At 35.6% G+C, this 15,294-nt stretch overlaps 1 protein-coding gene across 2 annotated transcripts in view; it reads right to left on the reverse strand.

Annotated features, from left to right (window-relative positions):
• Window positions 1-15,294, reverse strand: part of TNNI3K (TNNI3 interacting kinase) — a 292,685-nt gene that overhangs the window by 79,553 nt on the left and 197,838 nt on the right. For both annotated transcript variants that reach the window (XM_019448877.2, XM_019448876.2), the window contains one exon: window positions 3,533-3,642. In XM_019448877.2, coding sequence (XP_019304422.1) covers window positions 3,533-3,642 — 110 coding nt within the window. The remainder of the gene's footprint in view (window positions 1-3,532; window positions 3,643-15,294) is intronic.

Below are 15,294 nucleotides of genomic sequence, written 5' to 3' on the forward strand. Positions count from 1 at the left end.
AAGGGCCTAAAGAACCAGTACTCTGGTCACTAGCTGATTCTCAGAAGGCAGCCATTGACAGTTCTCCAGGGCTCTTTCCTCTTCTTCATTTCCTAAATCCAGTCTTTCACTTCCTTAGGATATTTTGTTTCCTTTGAAGTAGTTCTCAAATTTACCCTTGTTCCTGAATCCCCATGGTAACCATTATAGTCTTTGTGTTGTAATCAACTGGATTAATGCAGCTAGCAGCCCAGCTGGAAGCTCTGACATCCCTGTCTTTTGCTCCCGTTTCAGCCCTCTAATTCTCTGCCTTTACTGGGCACAAACCGCCTGAGGTGCCTGCTAAAATGACAAGTCCTAGACTCCATCCCAGACATTTTGATTCAGTAGATTTAGAATAGGGCCCCAGAACCTTCATTTTAACAAATATTCCCAGGTAAACTGGAGCAGGTAATAGGTAGCTTACATGTTAAGAAACAATGCTCAGCTATCCCAATGCACACTAGAAGATAATTCAGTGCCTGTCTCACTAGACTACATATAATTCTTTTAAGTTAAACTTTCATACCAAATTCAGATGGATTTTCTAAAAAAAATTGCTTTTATCATATCTCTGCACTGCTTTAGAGACAAAAAAACATAATTGCCTGGAATTTCATATCCAAATTCCCTATTCTGGTTTCCAAAGCTTTCCAAAATCTGACCTAACAGGACTTTTCCTCCACCTTTCACTATTTTCCAAACAGCATTTTCCATTTCCCACACATAGGAAATAATAATGTGCTTTCAATTTAAGGAGTGAGGCAAAGACAAACAAGAAGGAAAGAATCAGTGGTAAACTAGATAACCTAGAAAGCAATGGCCAGGACAGCATGGTGTTAGTTCTCAGATCTAAAGGTGAACTTGTTTCAAATGATGGTATAGAGATTTAATCCCTCAGTTGCTACATGTTTCCATAACTAATAAGTCTCTCCCTTGTGTCCTTTCTCTCAATTAGTTTGTACGTGGTCTCTTTGCTTGGACTGTTTTTCTCTCTCACCAACCCCCTTCATTCAGTAAACTCCTATTTATGCTTGTGATCTCAGCTCTAGCGACACTTCTTCCAGGAAGCCTTTCCTGACCTACACTAACTCCTTGTCCCTCACTTGCCAATTTCTGTAGTATGCATTCTCATCTAATCTTGTTTTCCTTGCTCTGCCTTGTAACTATAAAATCATTAATGTGTTTATTCAATTAATCTCCATTTGGGTACTGGCCCTTAGGCTCCATGGAGAGTGCATCTTCACTGAATCCCCAGAACTTGTTCCTGGGGCAGTATATAGTAGAGACTCAATAAATAATTGTTGAGGGAAAGAAAGAAAACCAGCTCATTGTTTCCCTTTTCCTCACTACTCAGGCTACTCACATGAAGACCTTATTGCATAATGCCAAGATGATTCAGGTGTGTCACATCCAGAGGCAGTTAACTTCTTAATGAGATGGGTACCATGGTTAAGCCAGGGCCCAACCTGACTGTCCAGCCCAGAGATAGCCAGCTAGTCAGATACTTTGCTTCCTACTATGCTTTCTCCCCATCCTTCACCCTGAACTTCATTCCTAGAGTCCAGGCCCTGGGCTGGTAGGCTTTGCTGCTTAGCAATAAAACTTTTCCAGTAAGCACTTGATTTTGGCCTCTTAGTATTTTTTTTAAACCTTAAATGTACCCTCCTTTGGCTTTATTCAGGTTCTCTTTCTCATTTCCTAACCTGTTACTTGTGATATCCATCTACCCCCCCCCCCCCCCGCCCAAATGCTTTTAGAAGTTGCTAATAACTTGCTTTTATCTCCAAATGAAAACTTCTATAGGTTTCTTATTTATAATCATAATCATGAAGAGTCAGTTAATAGAAGCCAAAGGGACTCTTGTGATTTTTTTTTATGTTATACTTTGGAACAACTCACACACCAAAGAGAGAAAGAAATTCTGCATTATCTCTTTGACATACTTATTCCTAGAAAATATGCCTAAGGTTCATATTGAAAACAAAACAAAACAAAACAAAACAAAAAAACAAAGCCTTTTCTCAAACATTTTAAGTCATGTAATTTTCAAGACAATTTTTGGACACTGAAATTCAGATGAGTGGATTGGAGTCATTGACAAGCAATAGTGATATTCATTTACGCAACAAATATTTTTGACCATCTACTAGGTATGGTTCTAGGTGCTGGGGTTACAGCAGCAAACAGAACAAGCAAACAAACTAGTCCCTGCTAGTCCCTGCTTTCTGGTAGTGAAAGAAGGTTCTACACAAATAAATACATAATCTGCCAGATTGAATGCTTAGGAGAAGAGTTCTTTTTTTTATTTTTTTTTTCTTTTGAGATAATTCAAATCACATGCCATAATAATCTTTATTTTTCTCCTTAAGAGTCTCTGTGTACACTTGTGGGATAGGGTAATGATTTCGTGTGGGTTTTGCCTATAGAAAATAGAAGTGGGGAACTATGCTTTCTCCTTCCAATATCTGGACAGGGGCTTACTCTATTTCTCCTTTGGTGAGGTGCTTTCTGAGAAAACAATAGTTACACTTTATCTGCTCCCTTGTTGAAGAGAGACAAAGGATGAGAAACAAGGTCATATAAGAAAAGCACAATAACTAGAGTGGTTTGGACTGGACAAATAAGGGCCATTGGGCTTTTATGTATAAGAACCTCCAGCATGAAGGATGTGAACTGGTTCTCTCTACTCAGAGCAGGAGAATCAATGTGGCAGACGTCAAACACAAGGATACCAATAGACAACAATATATGCGGGCAGGGAAATTTTAGACACTGTGTTATCAGGAGAAAGTTGTGGAATCTCCTCCTTTGTCATTCTCTGAGAACAAAGTAGGCATTGAAATGTCTGGCATAGATAAGAAGAATCCTTTCCTGTAGACAAGTGGTCTGCGATTTCATTCTGGGATTGTATGTGTGTTTCCCTCAACGATCTTAGATCTATGATCACATTTAATTTTTTTTTCACTGTTTACATATTCTACTTTACTTATTCCTTCCATAACATTGATCCCTCCATCTGTGCTCTTAACCACTTTATCACAACCACTCAGAGAGTTAGAGAAGGACTAGGGCTAGGTCTCCTGTCTCCTGCTTGAGCCAGTGCTACTAAAGACCACTTGTCATGGGGCCTTTGCCTGAAGGCCTGCCTCATGGTGAAAAGCCAACACAAATCCATCTTGTGCCAAACTTCTTTCTTCAGAAAATGACTAACTGTGGCTCAAGCATAGTTAATAAAATTGCAGCTGAGATGAGACTGTGAGTCATCTGTCATACCCCGGTCTCTCTTTTGCTAATCAGTTGTGAGAAACATTTCAAAATCAGAGAGCAGCAGCAAAGAAATATGAGATACTCAGACTTCTTGAGGCAATTAGAGACTAAAGAGCAGAAGGCAAATCAGTCTTCCTGCCTTGACAGTCTTAAAATACACACTGAAAGTAGACTTTGGAGTTACACTATTTGTGACAGATTTTGACCATAACACATTTTCTAAGAGGAAATAAAAATTACTCACTTCAGGACATGCATTCCACCCTCGCATCAGCAGAGATGATATGGGCTTGGGAATGGAATAGCCAATGGGAGGTCTGATATGGTGGTAAGCCATGTCTGCTGCGGCAGCCGCTGCAAACCAAATGATCATGTCAATTTTGAAATTCACGTATTTATTTTAAGAAACATGAACAGACAACAAAAAGTCATCAGAAATCAATCTGTGCAACATTAGCAGAGAATCAGAGAGAGCTCCATGCTGTTTTTTTTAATGCTTAAAGAAAATGTTGGATAATTTGATACTATAAGATTATCTTTATAATTTTCCATTCATTCAGTTGTTCATTCAACAAATTGTGAGCAGAGGGAATTTACAAAAGATCAAAGACACACACAAAAGAACACACAAACATCAAGTAGTTTTGTGTGTGTGTCTGAAGTATAGGGTGTGTATGTATGTGATATTATGGGAAGTAAAGACTGAAAGGCAGATTAGACAGTACAATGTCATAAGTCCTAGAATAAAGGGCTTATACTATACACAGCAAGTCATGGGGTGCCACTGAACTTTGCAGTTCTGAAAGCACTTGTATCACTTGGGCAAAACAGATGAGTTTTTGTTTAAATACAATTAGTTCTTATAAGAATGTTGGGATTTTAATATTTAATATTTATAAAGTAGTTACTAGTTTTTAAACTTTTAGCTAATCCATCATTTTAGCTAATACCACTCATTGACTGAATTCCCTAGTGTTACCTGCCTGCTTGGATTTCTAAATATTGCTCATCTTACACTCCCCGTTATGGTGTCGTAATTCTTGGGACTTCACTCTTGATACCTGCCTGTTGCCTATTTTTTGATTCTGCAACCAGTGATTTCTATACTCCCTTGGAAAGCAAGTTCACAGCTACTTTTATTGAACATGTTTTGTATTAGGCATCATGGAAGATACATACAAAGCTCTTTTAAACCTCCTAACACTCATGCAAAGTAGGTATTACTCTGTGTGTGTATGTAATTAGTTTTTAATTTGTGAAAAAATTAAATATAATTAGTAGTTGGTGTAGCCTCTTGTTCCAGATTCTATGCTCTCTTCAGCCACTTCACATTGAAAATACTTTGTACACAACACATGAAGCTCTTTTTATTCTTCAGAAAAACTGCTCTGTACAATTAGGAGGTTAAAGTTCCAGGACAATGCTGCTTCCTATCTTCTAGATTGTGATGTCATAAACATTTGTCTATATCTTAATAACTTTTTTTGAGATATGACCTACAACCACTACTCTCCACTAAACTTTGCTCCAATTCAATTCTGTTTTAAGATCTACTCATCTAGTAAAATTATATGTAGTGTAACTTAATCAACATTTTGCTTTATGGATCAGTCAGAATTACTATCTAATTTTGACAAATGTGACCTTTATACTTGTTTTCTGTAGAATTTTAGAAACACAATTATAATAGAGGACAATTGTTAAAATATTTTGAGTATTTCTCATATATTGTTTGTATCATTGAGCTCATGTCCAATCCAATATACAATTATGTAATGCTTTTTTCCCCTAAATATCAGCATTTCTCCAAGTTATTAAAACTCCAGGTTAACATATTTTTAATGGTTCTATATTCAGTATGATTTACTTAATCATTCTTCAAGTTTAGGTTGTTCAAATTTGGACATAAACACTTCAAAAAGTATATCTTTTCAATATGAATTTCCCAATTTCACACATTGTTTATATTTTGAGGGGTGAGATTAATGTCAAATGGCATAAGACTTTTGACACATACTGATAAGCTTTTTTCCTAAACAGTTGTACTAATTTATTCCCTTAGTCACCAATGTGTGAGAGAGTTTTCATTACATCGGCAATCTTTCATTACATCGGAATCAGGTTTTCTCATTTTGTGAGAGATGTTGCTAACATGAGAGGTAAATTATATCAGCTCATTTCTTGTTTAAATTGTGTTCTTTGATGACTAGTGAGGCTTAATATTTTCCCAAATATTTATTAGTTATTTGTATTTGAAATTTTAAGTTCATTTCCTTTGCTGCCTGGCATTTTAATGTTTCTTTGCAACAGCCGTTCTAATTGTACAATGGCTCCAGTTTGAGGGCAGAGTCAAGAATTCCATTTCTGCTTTTATTTTCAAGGCCATTTATAGAATATTTGCATTGTCACATTTGCCCACCATTTCTGGCCATTATCAGCTAGATTCGTAGTTGGTGACACTAAGAAAACACAGAAACAAAAGACCGGCCAAAACATAGTTAGCAAACTTAACATGACTTACAAAATATGTCTTTTGTGTCACAAAAAAAAAAAAACCAAAACTAGGCATGTTAGATTCCTTCCATTGGCTACTCTTGAGTATTTTAAATTCCTTTTTGGAATGAGGTAAATAAATAAGCAAACACATTAACTAATGCTTAATAATCATTGATCTTCTAACTCTACTTTTTCACCTTATGACCATTTGGATATTGTTGAGCTGGTGCAGCTATAAGCATATAAACCAGTGTAGTGAATGCATTTAAACTAATTATACCTATCCTAATGCGTGGGGAGGGACTATTCATAAAGTGAGTTAAACTCAGATGCAGGTGCCAAATGTCTCCTTTGAAACCCTTTCAGACTCTGATACCAAGTCTATAAAGTTACTTGTTTTGCTTCTTGGCACTGTGTCTGGAAAATCAGTTTAAGATGAACGCTATTTAATTCTTCATTATTCAAAGTAGATTCTGCAAGGCCTTGGCATCTCCTTCTCTCTTTTGCTTTATACACCCTTGGCAGTGATGCTACTCATTAGCAGCAGAAAGTGGACAATGCAACATGAGGCGTCATGGAGTTGAAATTTGTCACCTTTAAAATTGCTTTGTCAGTCTTGCCTGAGTGGCCATGCTACACTAACATCTGGGAAATTTTCTGGTATTCCAGATTCAGGACAGGGATTGTCAGCCCATTTATCAAATTTTTACCTTGACTGCTACATAAAATATGTTAAGTGATTTATGTACATGTTGGTTTCTACATTCACAATGGAAACTTTGCTATTAAGAGAGAATAAGGCTAAATATAAAAATATCAATAACTATTGAGTACATACCATTTCTTCAGCACTGTGATAATTACCAATGATTTAGTGAAGCTTATAATCTAGATTCTAGAGTAGGACTGTCTAATGGAACTTTTTACAATGATGGAAATGTTATGCAGTGTTCAATATGGTAGCATACGACTATGAAGCACTTAAAATGTGGCTATTAAGCATTAAAATGTGTGACTGAATAATCGAATTTTTATTTTCATTTCGATTAAAATAAATTTAAATTTAAACAGCCATGTGTGTCTAGAAGCTTCCATATTGTACTGCACAATTCTAGAGCATAGCCTTTTCCCACTCCTATTTTCCTGAATAAGATTCAAATTAAACATGATTTTGTGAGTCAGCCTCAAGGGTTTATATAACCATGGTGTTTATTTGTGGATTCAAGTTCTTTATTGTTCGTTAATAATTTATCAAGAAAAAATGGATATGACTAGAGATTGTCAAAAGGCATTCAATACAACACATGATAACCTTCATTTATTCATGTGACAAAATCTATTGAACATTCCATATGAGTGATAATAAGCTAAGAAAAAATAAAGTGTTAGGGTGTCAATAAAATTTGGCAAATAAATGGATAATTATTAAAGAAATGAATTACTGGATTTTTCTTGCTTTTTATGGTTCAAACATAAATTCAGAATTGTGATCCTTTTTTTTTCTGAAATGTTCTTTCATACCCTCTTTTCCTACATTACATCTAATGTCACTTAGGTCTTGGCTTAATGAAGTGTCTCTGGGTGCGCTTCCTATGTACTCCCATAGCACCTGGTACTACAATAGCATATATGTCATATTATACTTAATTGCCTATTTATTTGTTTGCTTCTGCAGATAGATCACAAGCTCCTTGAAGTCAGGATCTGTATCTTTTCACCATCATATCTCATGTGCTTAGCACGGTGACAGGAAATTAGTAGGCATCCAACTGATGTGCACTAAGTGAATCAATAAATGAGACAGTTCAAAATATGATTTCATTGGAAATAATACAGATCATGGCATAGAGGACTCAGTAAACATGTATTGTATAAATGAATAAAGATGATGGATTAATGCCTATTAGTATCTTGTTCTTTATTATATGTCTTTAGGACAGAGCACAATGCCTGGTCACCAAGAAACACTGTAGAATGAATGTAATGTTTATTTAATATTAAATTATGACACAATTGGGTAAATTATTCATATTTGGTGGCATATTTAGATAATAATCTTATATTTTGTTCAGAACATTTGGGGAGGTGGCTTTAATAAACCAAAACAGTATGACTATTAAGAAATGCCCTTAACAAGGAAATCTGGGGGCCTAATTTCCAGTCTGGCTTTGCTTTTAACTCCCTGAGAGATCCTAATTAAGCTAATTTGCCTGTGTGAGTATTAATTTCTGTTCATGTAAGATGAAACAGTGAGGACACAGTGTAATGGTAATAAGCATGGGCTTTGGGGACAAGGAGCCATGCTAGTTAAGTCTTGACTATCCCTCTTACTAGCATGTTATGTTGAGCATATATCTTATCCTAATAGAACCTAAACCATAGGTTACTGTTAGAATTAAAGGAGACATCGTACAGAGAGCATCTGGCACATTGTTAGTTTTCAAGAAGTGTTAGCTGTTGCTGTTGCCATAATTATTATCTACAGATCTAAGGGTTTTGCCTTTTCCTTTTAGTCTGAATCTAGAGAACTAGGTATCAGAAACATTGTTGAATATTTTCTGTTCTGTTTAGACCAGAAATCATCTATTCTTTTGAGGTTTTTTGGGAGTATGAATACCAAGTAAAATATTGCATTGAATTACTGCAAATTACAAGGCTACAAACCCTCTCATCTGTCATTGGCTCCAGCTCATAATGTAATATGGCTACTGTGGAGAGGATGACTATGCAGCTCTTCATGATGAACTTAATTAGCTATATTGCTTATGGATAAGTTGGTACTAGATTCTGAATTCCTAAATTAAACTATCACTCTTATGTTTTATAAAAATAAATCTAGGCACTCATATAAAAACAGAGAGCAATAAACTACAATATTTTACTTGTAAGCCTTGACTAAGATAAAACTGCTAGAATGTTTTTTATTTGTTTTTTTTTTTTTCAATTTTGATTGTGTGTATGTGTGTTCTAAAAACACAATTGATTCTACTTCATTGTTTTTATGGGTAGAGCTGTAGTGAAACAAAGCAAATGCGTACGGCTATCCCAGCAAGAGCTAAGACACACTCTTTGTTAAACTGACACTTTTCAATGATGTATCACCAGAGCATATAGCATCTGAGAGAGACCATGAGATTGCAATCTTGAGATTGCGGTAAGAATGGCTTAATTTTTTAAACCACATCCCATTCTCATTACAGACTGTCAGAAGAATAGATTAATTTGCACCAGTGTCTATTCTCATTGCAATCTTTGTCAGTGTAATGAAGTATTGGAATGTTAATATCAGCTATGTTCATAGAAATATCACCATCCATTGGAACGATTTGATCTTTCTAGTGATCTGTGTAGTGATTGGCTGGCTCTATCAGTGATAAACTGATAAAGATTAACACAGCAAACACAGGATTTCAGAACGTTAGCTCACTCCTATTTTCCTATCACTTGTCAAGGCACAGTCCACATCATGGATGTGCTTATGCTTTTTGAGGTTACAATATTTAGGACGCTTTAGGATCCTAATCATATATGGAATATCTAAGCAGCGGTAGCAAACACAAATGACTACAAATATGAGATCCTGTGATATAACTATGTTTCTAAACGTACTTAAATTCATATTTTTTACAACCATATGTGAGACAAAAAAAAAAAAAAAGCCATATTTGGCCCCTGTACTACAGTTTGCAACTCTGAGTTAAAATCTCAATATGAAGTCTCACCCAAATCTGGCTAGAATAAATTGGCAGATGTTCTTAATTTGCTGCCACATCCGAGACTTAGTTACAGCTTGGCATTAAGGAATCCCAGGACACAGAGTTGAGTCTCCTTGTGAACCAGCTGGCATCACACAGGAAAACAAAAGGAAAACAAGAGGCGTTCTTCTTTGGTCTCAAACTATAATCTGAAAGTGATCCATAAAACTTGGTACCTAGTTGTAAGGGAATGGGATTGGATAGAATACATATCGATGGATTGATTTATCCTAGATTTCTTCTTTAGTTTTTCATGATACATCAGAGGAGACAGACCCAGGAGAGATATAAAATCTGGGAAGCAGGTGTTGGTTTCTTTCTCTGAAATGTATCCAAGACAGCTCTTGTTTGCCAGGTCATACCAGCTCCTTTTTCATCTTGCCTGGTTCTTTTCTCTCTGCTTGGCTTCACACCTTGGCTCCTTCTCTTCCTAATCTTGTCACTTCTTTCACAAATCTGCTTTCTCCCTGGATCCATCATCCTCCTGCTGGCTGAGCCAGAAACCTAGAAGTTATCCCTGATTCCTCCCTCTCCCTTGTTCTCCCACCTGAACCCATCCACAAGTCCATTCAAATTTCCCACAACCAGCCTCTCCTTTTTCTTCTAAAGTCACTACCCTAGTTAAGGTTTTATACATTCTTATCTAGACTACCTGGTTTCTTTACCTTTGGTTTCAAACCTCTTCAGTCCAGCCTTTGCTTTGTAGCAAGAGGGAGCATTCTAAAATAATAATAGCATTATATGATTGCCCTGCTTGAACTCCTGCAGTGACCTTCATTGTTGACACACAAGGCCCTTCACCATCTAGCTCTAGATGTGATGGATTCCCTTGTGTTCTCTGATTCATCCCTATTGAATTATTTGTGGATCTCTCATGCCTCTGCACCTTGCCCATACTGCTTTTTGTTGGGACTCCTTCTCTTCTTCCCCACTAATTTACATATTTAATTAGCTTTCATCTTTTTGCAGGTCAGGTATCGTCTGTTCTCAGAGTCCTTCTCTGATACCATTTTCCCATTTTTCACAATTTCAGAAGGAGACTCCTCCAGGGAGCATCCTTAGCACTCTCTCTCTGCTTCTCTCTAGTTGGGACTTACCTCTGCTCTGTGCTATGAAGCCCTGAGCAACACTCTATTCTTCTCTGTTTTCCTCTTAACTCTACCATAGTTCCCAGCCAGAGGAGCACTCAATGATAGCCTAAACATAATAAAAATAGCTAATATTTATTGATTGCTTCCTATTCCCAGTCATCCTTCCAACCTCTTGAGGTAGGTCCTAGTATTATCCCCACTTTTAAAAATAAGGTGAAGTATGGCTAAGTTAAGTAGCTTGCATAGTTACAAGGCTCATGCTCTTACACTTTATGCCAATTCTCTTTAGCCCCTATTGTGTTGGCCTGAAAAATGCTTTCTTAAAAATTGAATTGATTGCCAACATTTAAAACCCTTTAGGTATCTAAACAAACACACAGAAATTGGCTGATATGGTAAAGGAATCCTTGCATTCCTACATGGATTGTTTGGCTGGAGCTGGGTAGCAGCTGTTCCCTTGAGTCAGAGCATGTGATTTCCTGTCCATCACACTGTCCTCTGTTGAGTGTTTGCCTGTTTCCCCCAGCCCTTTGGCCATTTGATCTTGGATGACCCTTAGGATGCTGAATGTGGTGGATTTTTGGTTCTTTCTAGACCTGAGATTATAAGGTTAATTTGAACATGTACTATGCAAAAGAGACTCTAACTTCAAGTTATTCTCAATGAATACCCATCACTTACATAGAAGTCAATGCTAATATTTGTGTTCTACTTTTGTATTTCTTCCAGTGCTTCCAGGGCTAAATCCAGGAGGATGAGCCATGTGTAATATTGCTACTACCATAATTGATAATGCTGTCATACATTGTAGTCATGGATTTGTTCCTCTTTGTAAATGGCTAATATGTAGCTTATATTGAATCTGACGCTTCACATAATTTATTGCTGAACATATGCTAGATTGCCTAACCACTGCAATGATATAAACAGCCTCATTTCTTGATGCATGGTCACTGTCCAACTTTAAAAAAATCAACATCTATCATAAACAAACTCTCTTTCCAATAAAATACTATAAATTCTAATATCTAGGATATTGGAATCAAGTTATTCTTAGGCAAGCCTTTTAACTGTTTTATTATACAATATTCTCCCTCCAAAAAGGGTAAATATTTCTGGGGGTCCATGACAGAAGGGGTCTTTATCTCTTTGAAATATTCACTTTATAATTAGCAAAGGATAATGGAGTAGGGAAAATTCTTAAACTATATGAGTAAAATATGATAAATACTGTAAAAAAATGATGACTTGGGGCATGGAGGAGACTGCTTTAAGTCAACATTAGAGGATTAAGGAAGGTGGTTTGGGAAGAAGTGATATTTAAGCTAAGATCTAAAAGTTAATTAGGGTTAATATGATGAAAAGTGGGCAAGAGTATCTCGACAGAGACTAATGTGTGCAAAGACAGGAAGTCATAGGAAACAAGTCACATTTGGGAAGAGAAATGGTGCTCTGTGGCTGGAACATAGATGAGAGACTGCAGATGGCAAAGGTAGATCTGGGGAGGAAAGTAGGAATGTAGTGTGAGGCTTTGTAGATTATTTTAAGAAATTTTGTTCTTATCTTAAAAGCAAAGAAAAAACATTGGAGATTTTAACTAAAGGAGGCCAGATGACCTAACTTGAGTTTTTTAGAAAGCTAAACCTAGATAGTATGGCAACTGGTGAAGATAGTCAGAAAAACTGGAGACGAGAACACCATTTAAGATACTGTGCAGAATTCTACATGCAAAATAAGGAAGTAGCAGGGGAGAGGAGATAAGTGGAAAGATTCAAAAGATGTTCAGAAAGTGGGGTCAAAAATAAGGAAATGAGTGAGAAAATCAAGGAAGAAAGGAAAGGAATAATGAGGAAAAGAAGGAAAGAGAAGAGTGAAAGGTGACTGCAGGTTTCCTATGAGCATTCTGGAGACTGAGTGCCATGCAGGTAGAGAATCATAGGAAGTCTCAACCTTGTGTTACACTTTGCCCTCATCTTTAATCTTACAGTTGCAGAGAGTTTTCAGTTTACAGAGTTCAGTCACAAATACCATTTCATGTGATCCTCACAGTAATCTTCGTGGAGTCATCATTAACTGCATTTACTGAGGAAACAGAGTTTGTGAAAGGGCTTACAGGCCAGGAGAAATGGGACACAGTGAAGGAAGCAGCACAGTGGCTGGAACATAGGATGTGAAATAATATGAGCCAGTCAGAGCTATAGAATCATGTAGAATTGTACAGGGCATATTAATAGTTTTGAGCTTTAATCCTAAGAACACAGAAAGACATAGAATGATTTTAAGGAATAGTGACATAATCAATTTTATGTTTTTAAAATACCATTTCAGTGGATATCTAAGGAGTGGACAGGAAGGGGGTAGAATAAAGGAAAGAAGTCAAATGGCTATTGAGGTAGTTATAGTGAAAAAGATGGCAGCTCTGACTAGCATGGTGGTGGATGGAATTAAGTAGATAGATTTGAGGTATATATTTCATCACTTCCACTTTTTGTTCATTGTTGTTCATCACAACATTCACTTGTGCAAGAAGGCAAGAAAAAGGTGTAAACAGACATACTGAATAAAAAGAAAGTTTTCTTTATTTACAGATGACCAAAAAATTTATGTGGAAAATCCCAAAGAATGTAGAAAAAAAGCTACTTGAATTGATAAGTAAATTTAGCAAATTTGCAGAGTATGGGGTTGTTATTTAAAAAATTAATTAAGTCTCTCTTCTAGCAAAGAACCATTGGATATTGAAATTAAAAAAAAATAACATTTATAATAGTATCAGAGATAAGTCTAAAAAAATGTTCCATGTTTGTATGCTAAAAACTACAAATAGGCTGATAACAGAAATAAAAGAAGACCTAACTGAAGGGAGAGCTATACCATGTGGATTGACTGGAAGATTTGATATTCTTAAGTTGTAAATTCTTTCCAAATTGATCTATAAACTCAATGTAATCTACCCAAAATTCCAGTGGGCTTTTTTTTTTTGGTAGAAATAAACAAACCAATTCTAAAATTTATATGGAAAACCAAAAGCCTAGAAGAGCCAAAGCAATTTTATTAAAGAAGGGCATAGTTGGAAGATTTATATAACCTGAGTTCAAGACTTAACTATAAACTCTGAATATAGTATGGCATTGGTGTAAGGGTAGACATATATCAGTTAAACAGAGCCCAAAAATAAATACACATATATGGTCAATTGATTTTTGACAACAGTACCAAACTAGTTTAATCGAGAAAGTTTTTTCAAAAAATCATGCTGAAAAACTTAAACATGCATATTAAAAACCATAAACTAAACTATAAACTAAAACTATAAACTAAAAAAACACAATAAACTAACAAAAGAATAACAAAAGCTCATACCTGTAACCATTAAAAAAAAGAACATAAGTAGATTCTATAAATATAAAACCTAAACCTGTAAGAGTTCTATAAGAAAACATGGGAGGAAATCTTTGTGGCTTTAGTGATGCAACCATATTTTAGAAAGAATATAAAAACATGTGATTTAAAAGTTTGATAAGGTAGACTTCATTGAAATTAAAAACTTATTTCAACACATTGCTAAGAATATGAAAAGGCAAGCCACAGACTAAAGAAAAATACTTTCAAAACGCATAGCAGATGAAAGACTTCTACCTAGCATCTATGAACTCTTACAAGTAAATAATAAGGCAACCTGAACAAACACTTCACCAAAGAAAGAGGAACACAAACATGTGAGCTTTTCCATATCATTAGCTATTAGAAAAATAGAAAATACTACTACAATGATACACCATTATATACCTACTCAAATGGCCAATGTCTTATTTTAAACAGACAACAAAAATATCCTGGCAAGGATGTGTAGCAACTGAAATTATAATACATTGCTGGTAGAAATCCATCATGGTACAGATACCTTAGAAAACCTCTTATCATAAGATCTAGTACTGTAATCATTTCTTATATATTTATTCAAGAGTAGTAAAACCATCCACACAAATACCTGGATGGTTTTAGTATCTTATGCACAGCAGCCCCAAAGTGAGAATAATTCAAATAATCATCCATGTATGAATGCATTATTAAATTGAGATACATCCACACAGTGGAGTATTACTCAGGAACAAAAAGGAATAAATGACTGAAAGTCAACAACATGATTCCATTTATAGGACATTCTGCAAAAGGCAAAACTATAAAGACCTAAATCAGATAAGTGATTGCTAGGGGCTGGATGTGGGAACAGTGAATTAACTCAAAAGAGGCACTTAGGAACTTTTTACAGTGATGGAAATACTCTATATGGTGATGATCATGGTTATGTATTTGTTGAAACTAGTGGAATTATTAACCTAAAATGGCAATGTTGTTTCAGTTCAAAATAGAGTCTTTACATTCACACTATAATAAGGACTAACTCTCATAATTTTCTATGAAAAGTATATAGAAAAATATTAGGACAATTAGTTAGAAACTATGCAGAGGATAATTGAAGACCATATGATATTATGGGGAAATATCTTGAAAAGAGAGTGTGAGATGTAGCTTTGCTCTGCAAATGAGCACTAACAATTATTGGGATCTTGGTTAAGACTTTTAATTTGTGAGTATCCACATTTATGGGATTTGTTTTTCCCTAACATCCCTTTTGACTTTGTCTGATATATTGTGATAGGGTG

The sequence above is a fragment of the Panthera pardus genome, unplaced genomic scaffold (genome assembly GCF_024362965.1).
Source record: "Panthera pardus isolate Hobbes unplaced genomic scaffold, ASM2436296v1 HiC_scaffold_11, whole genome shotgun sequence".
NCBI classification, from domain to species: Eukaryota; Metazoa; Chordata; class Mammalia; order Carnivora; family Felidae; genus Panthera; species Panthera pardus.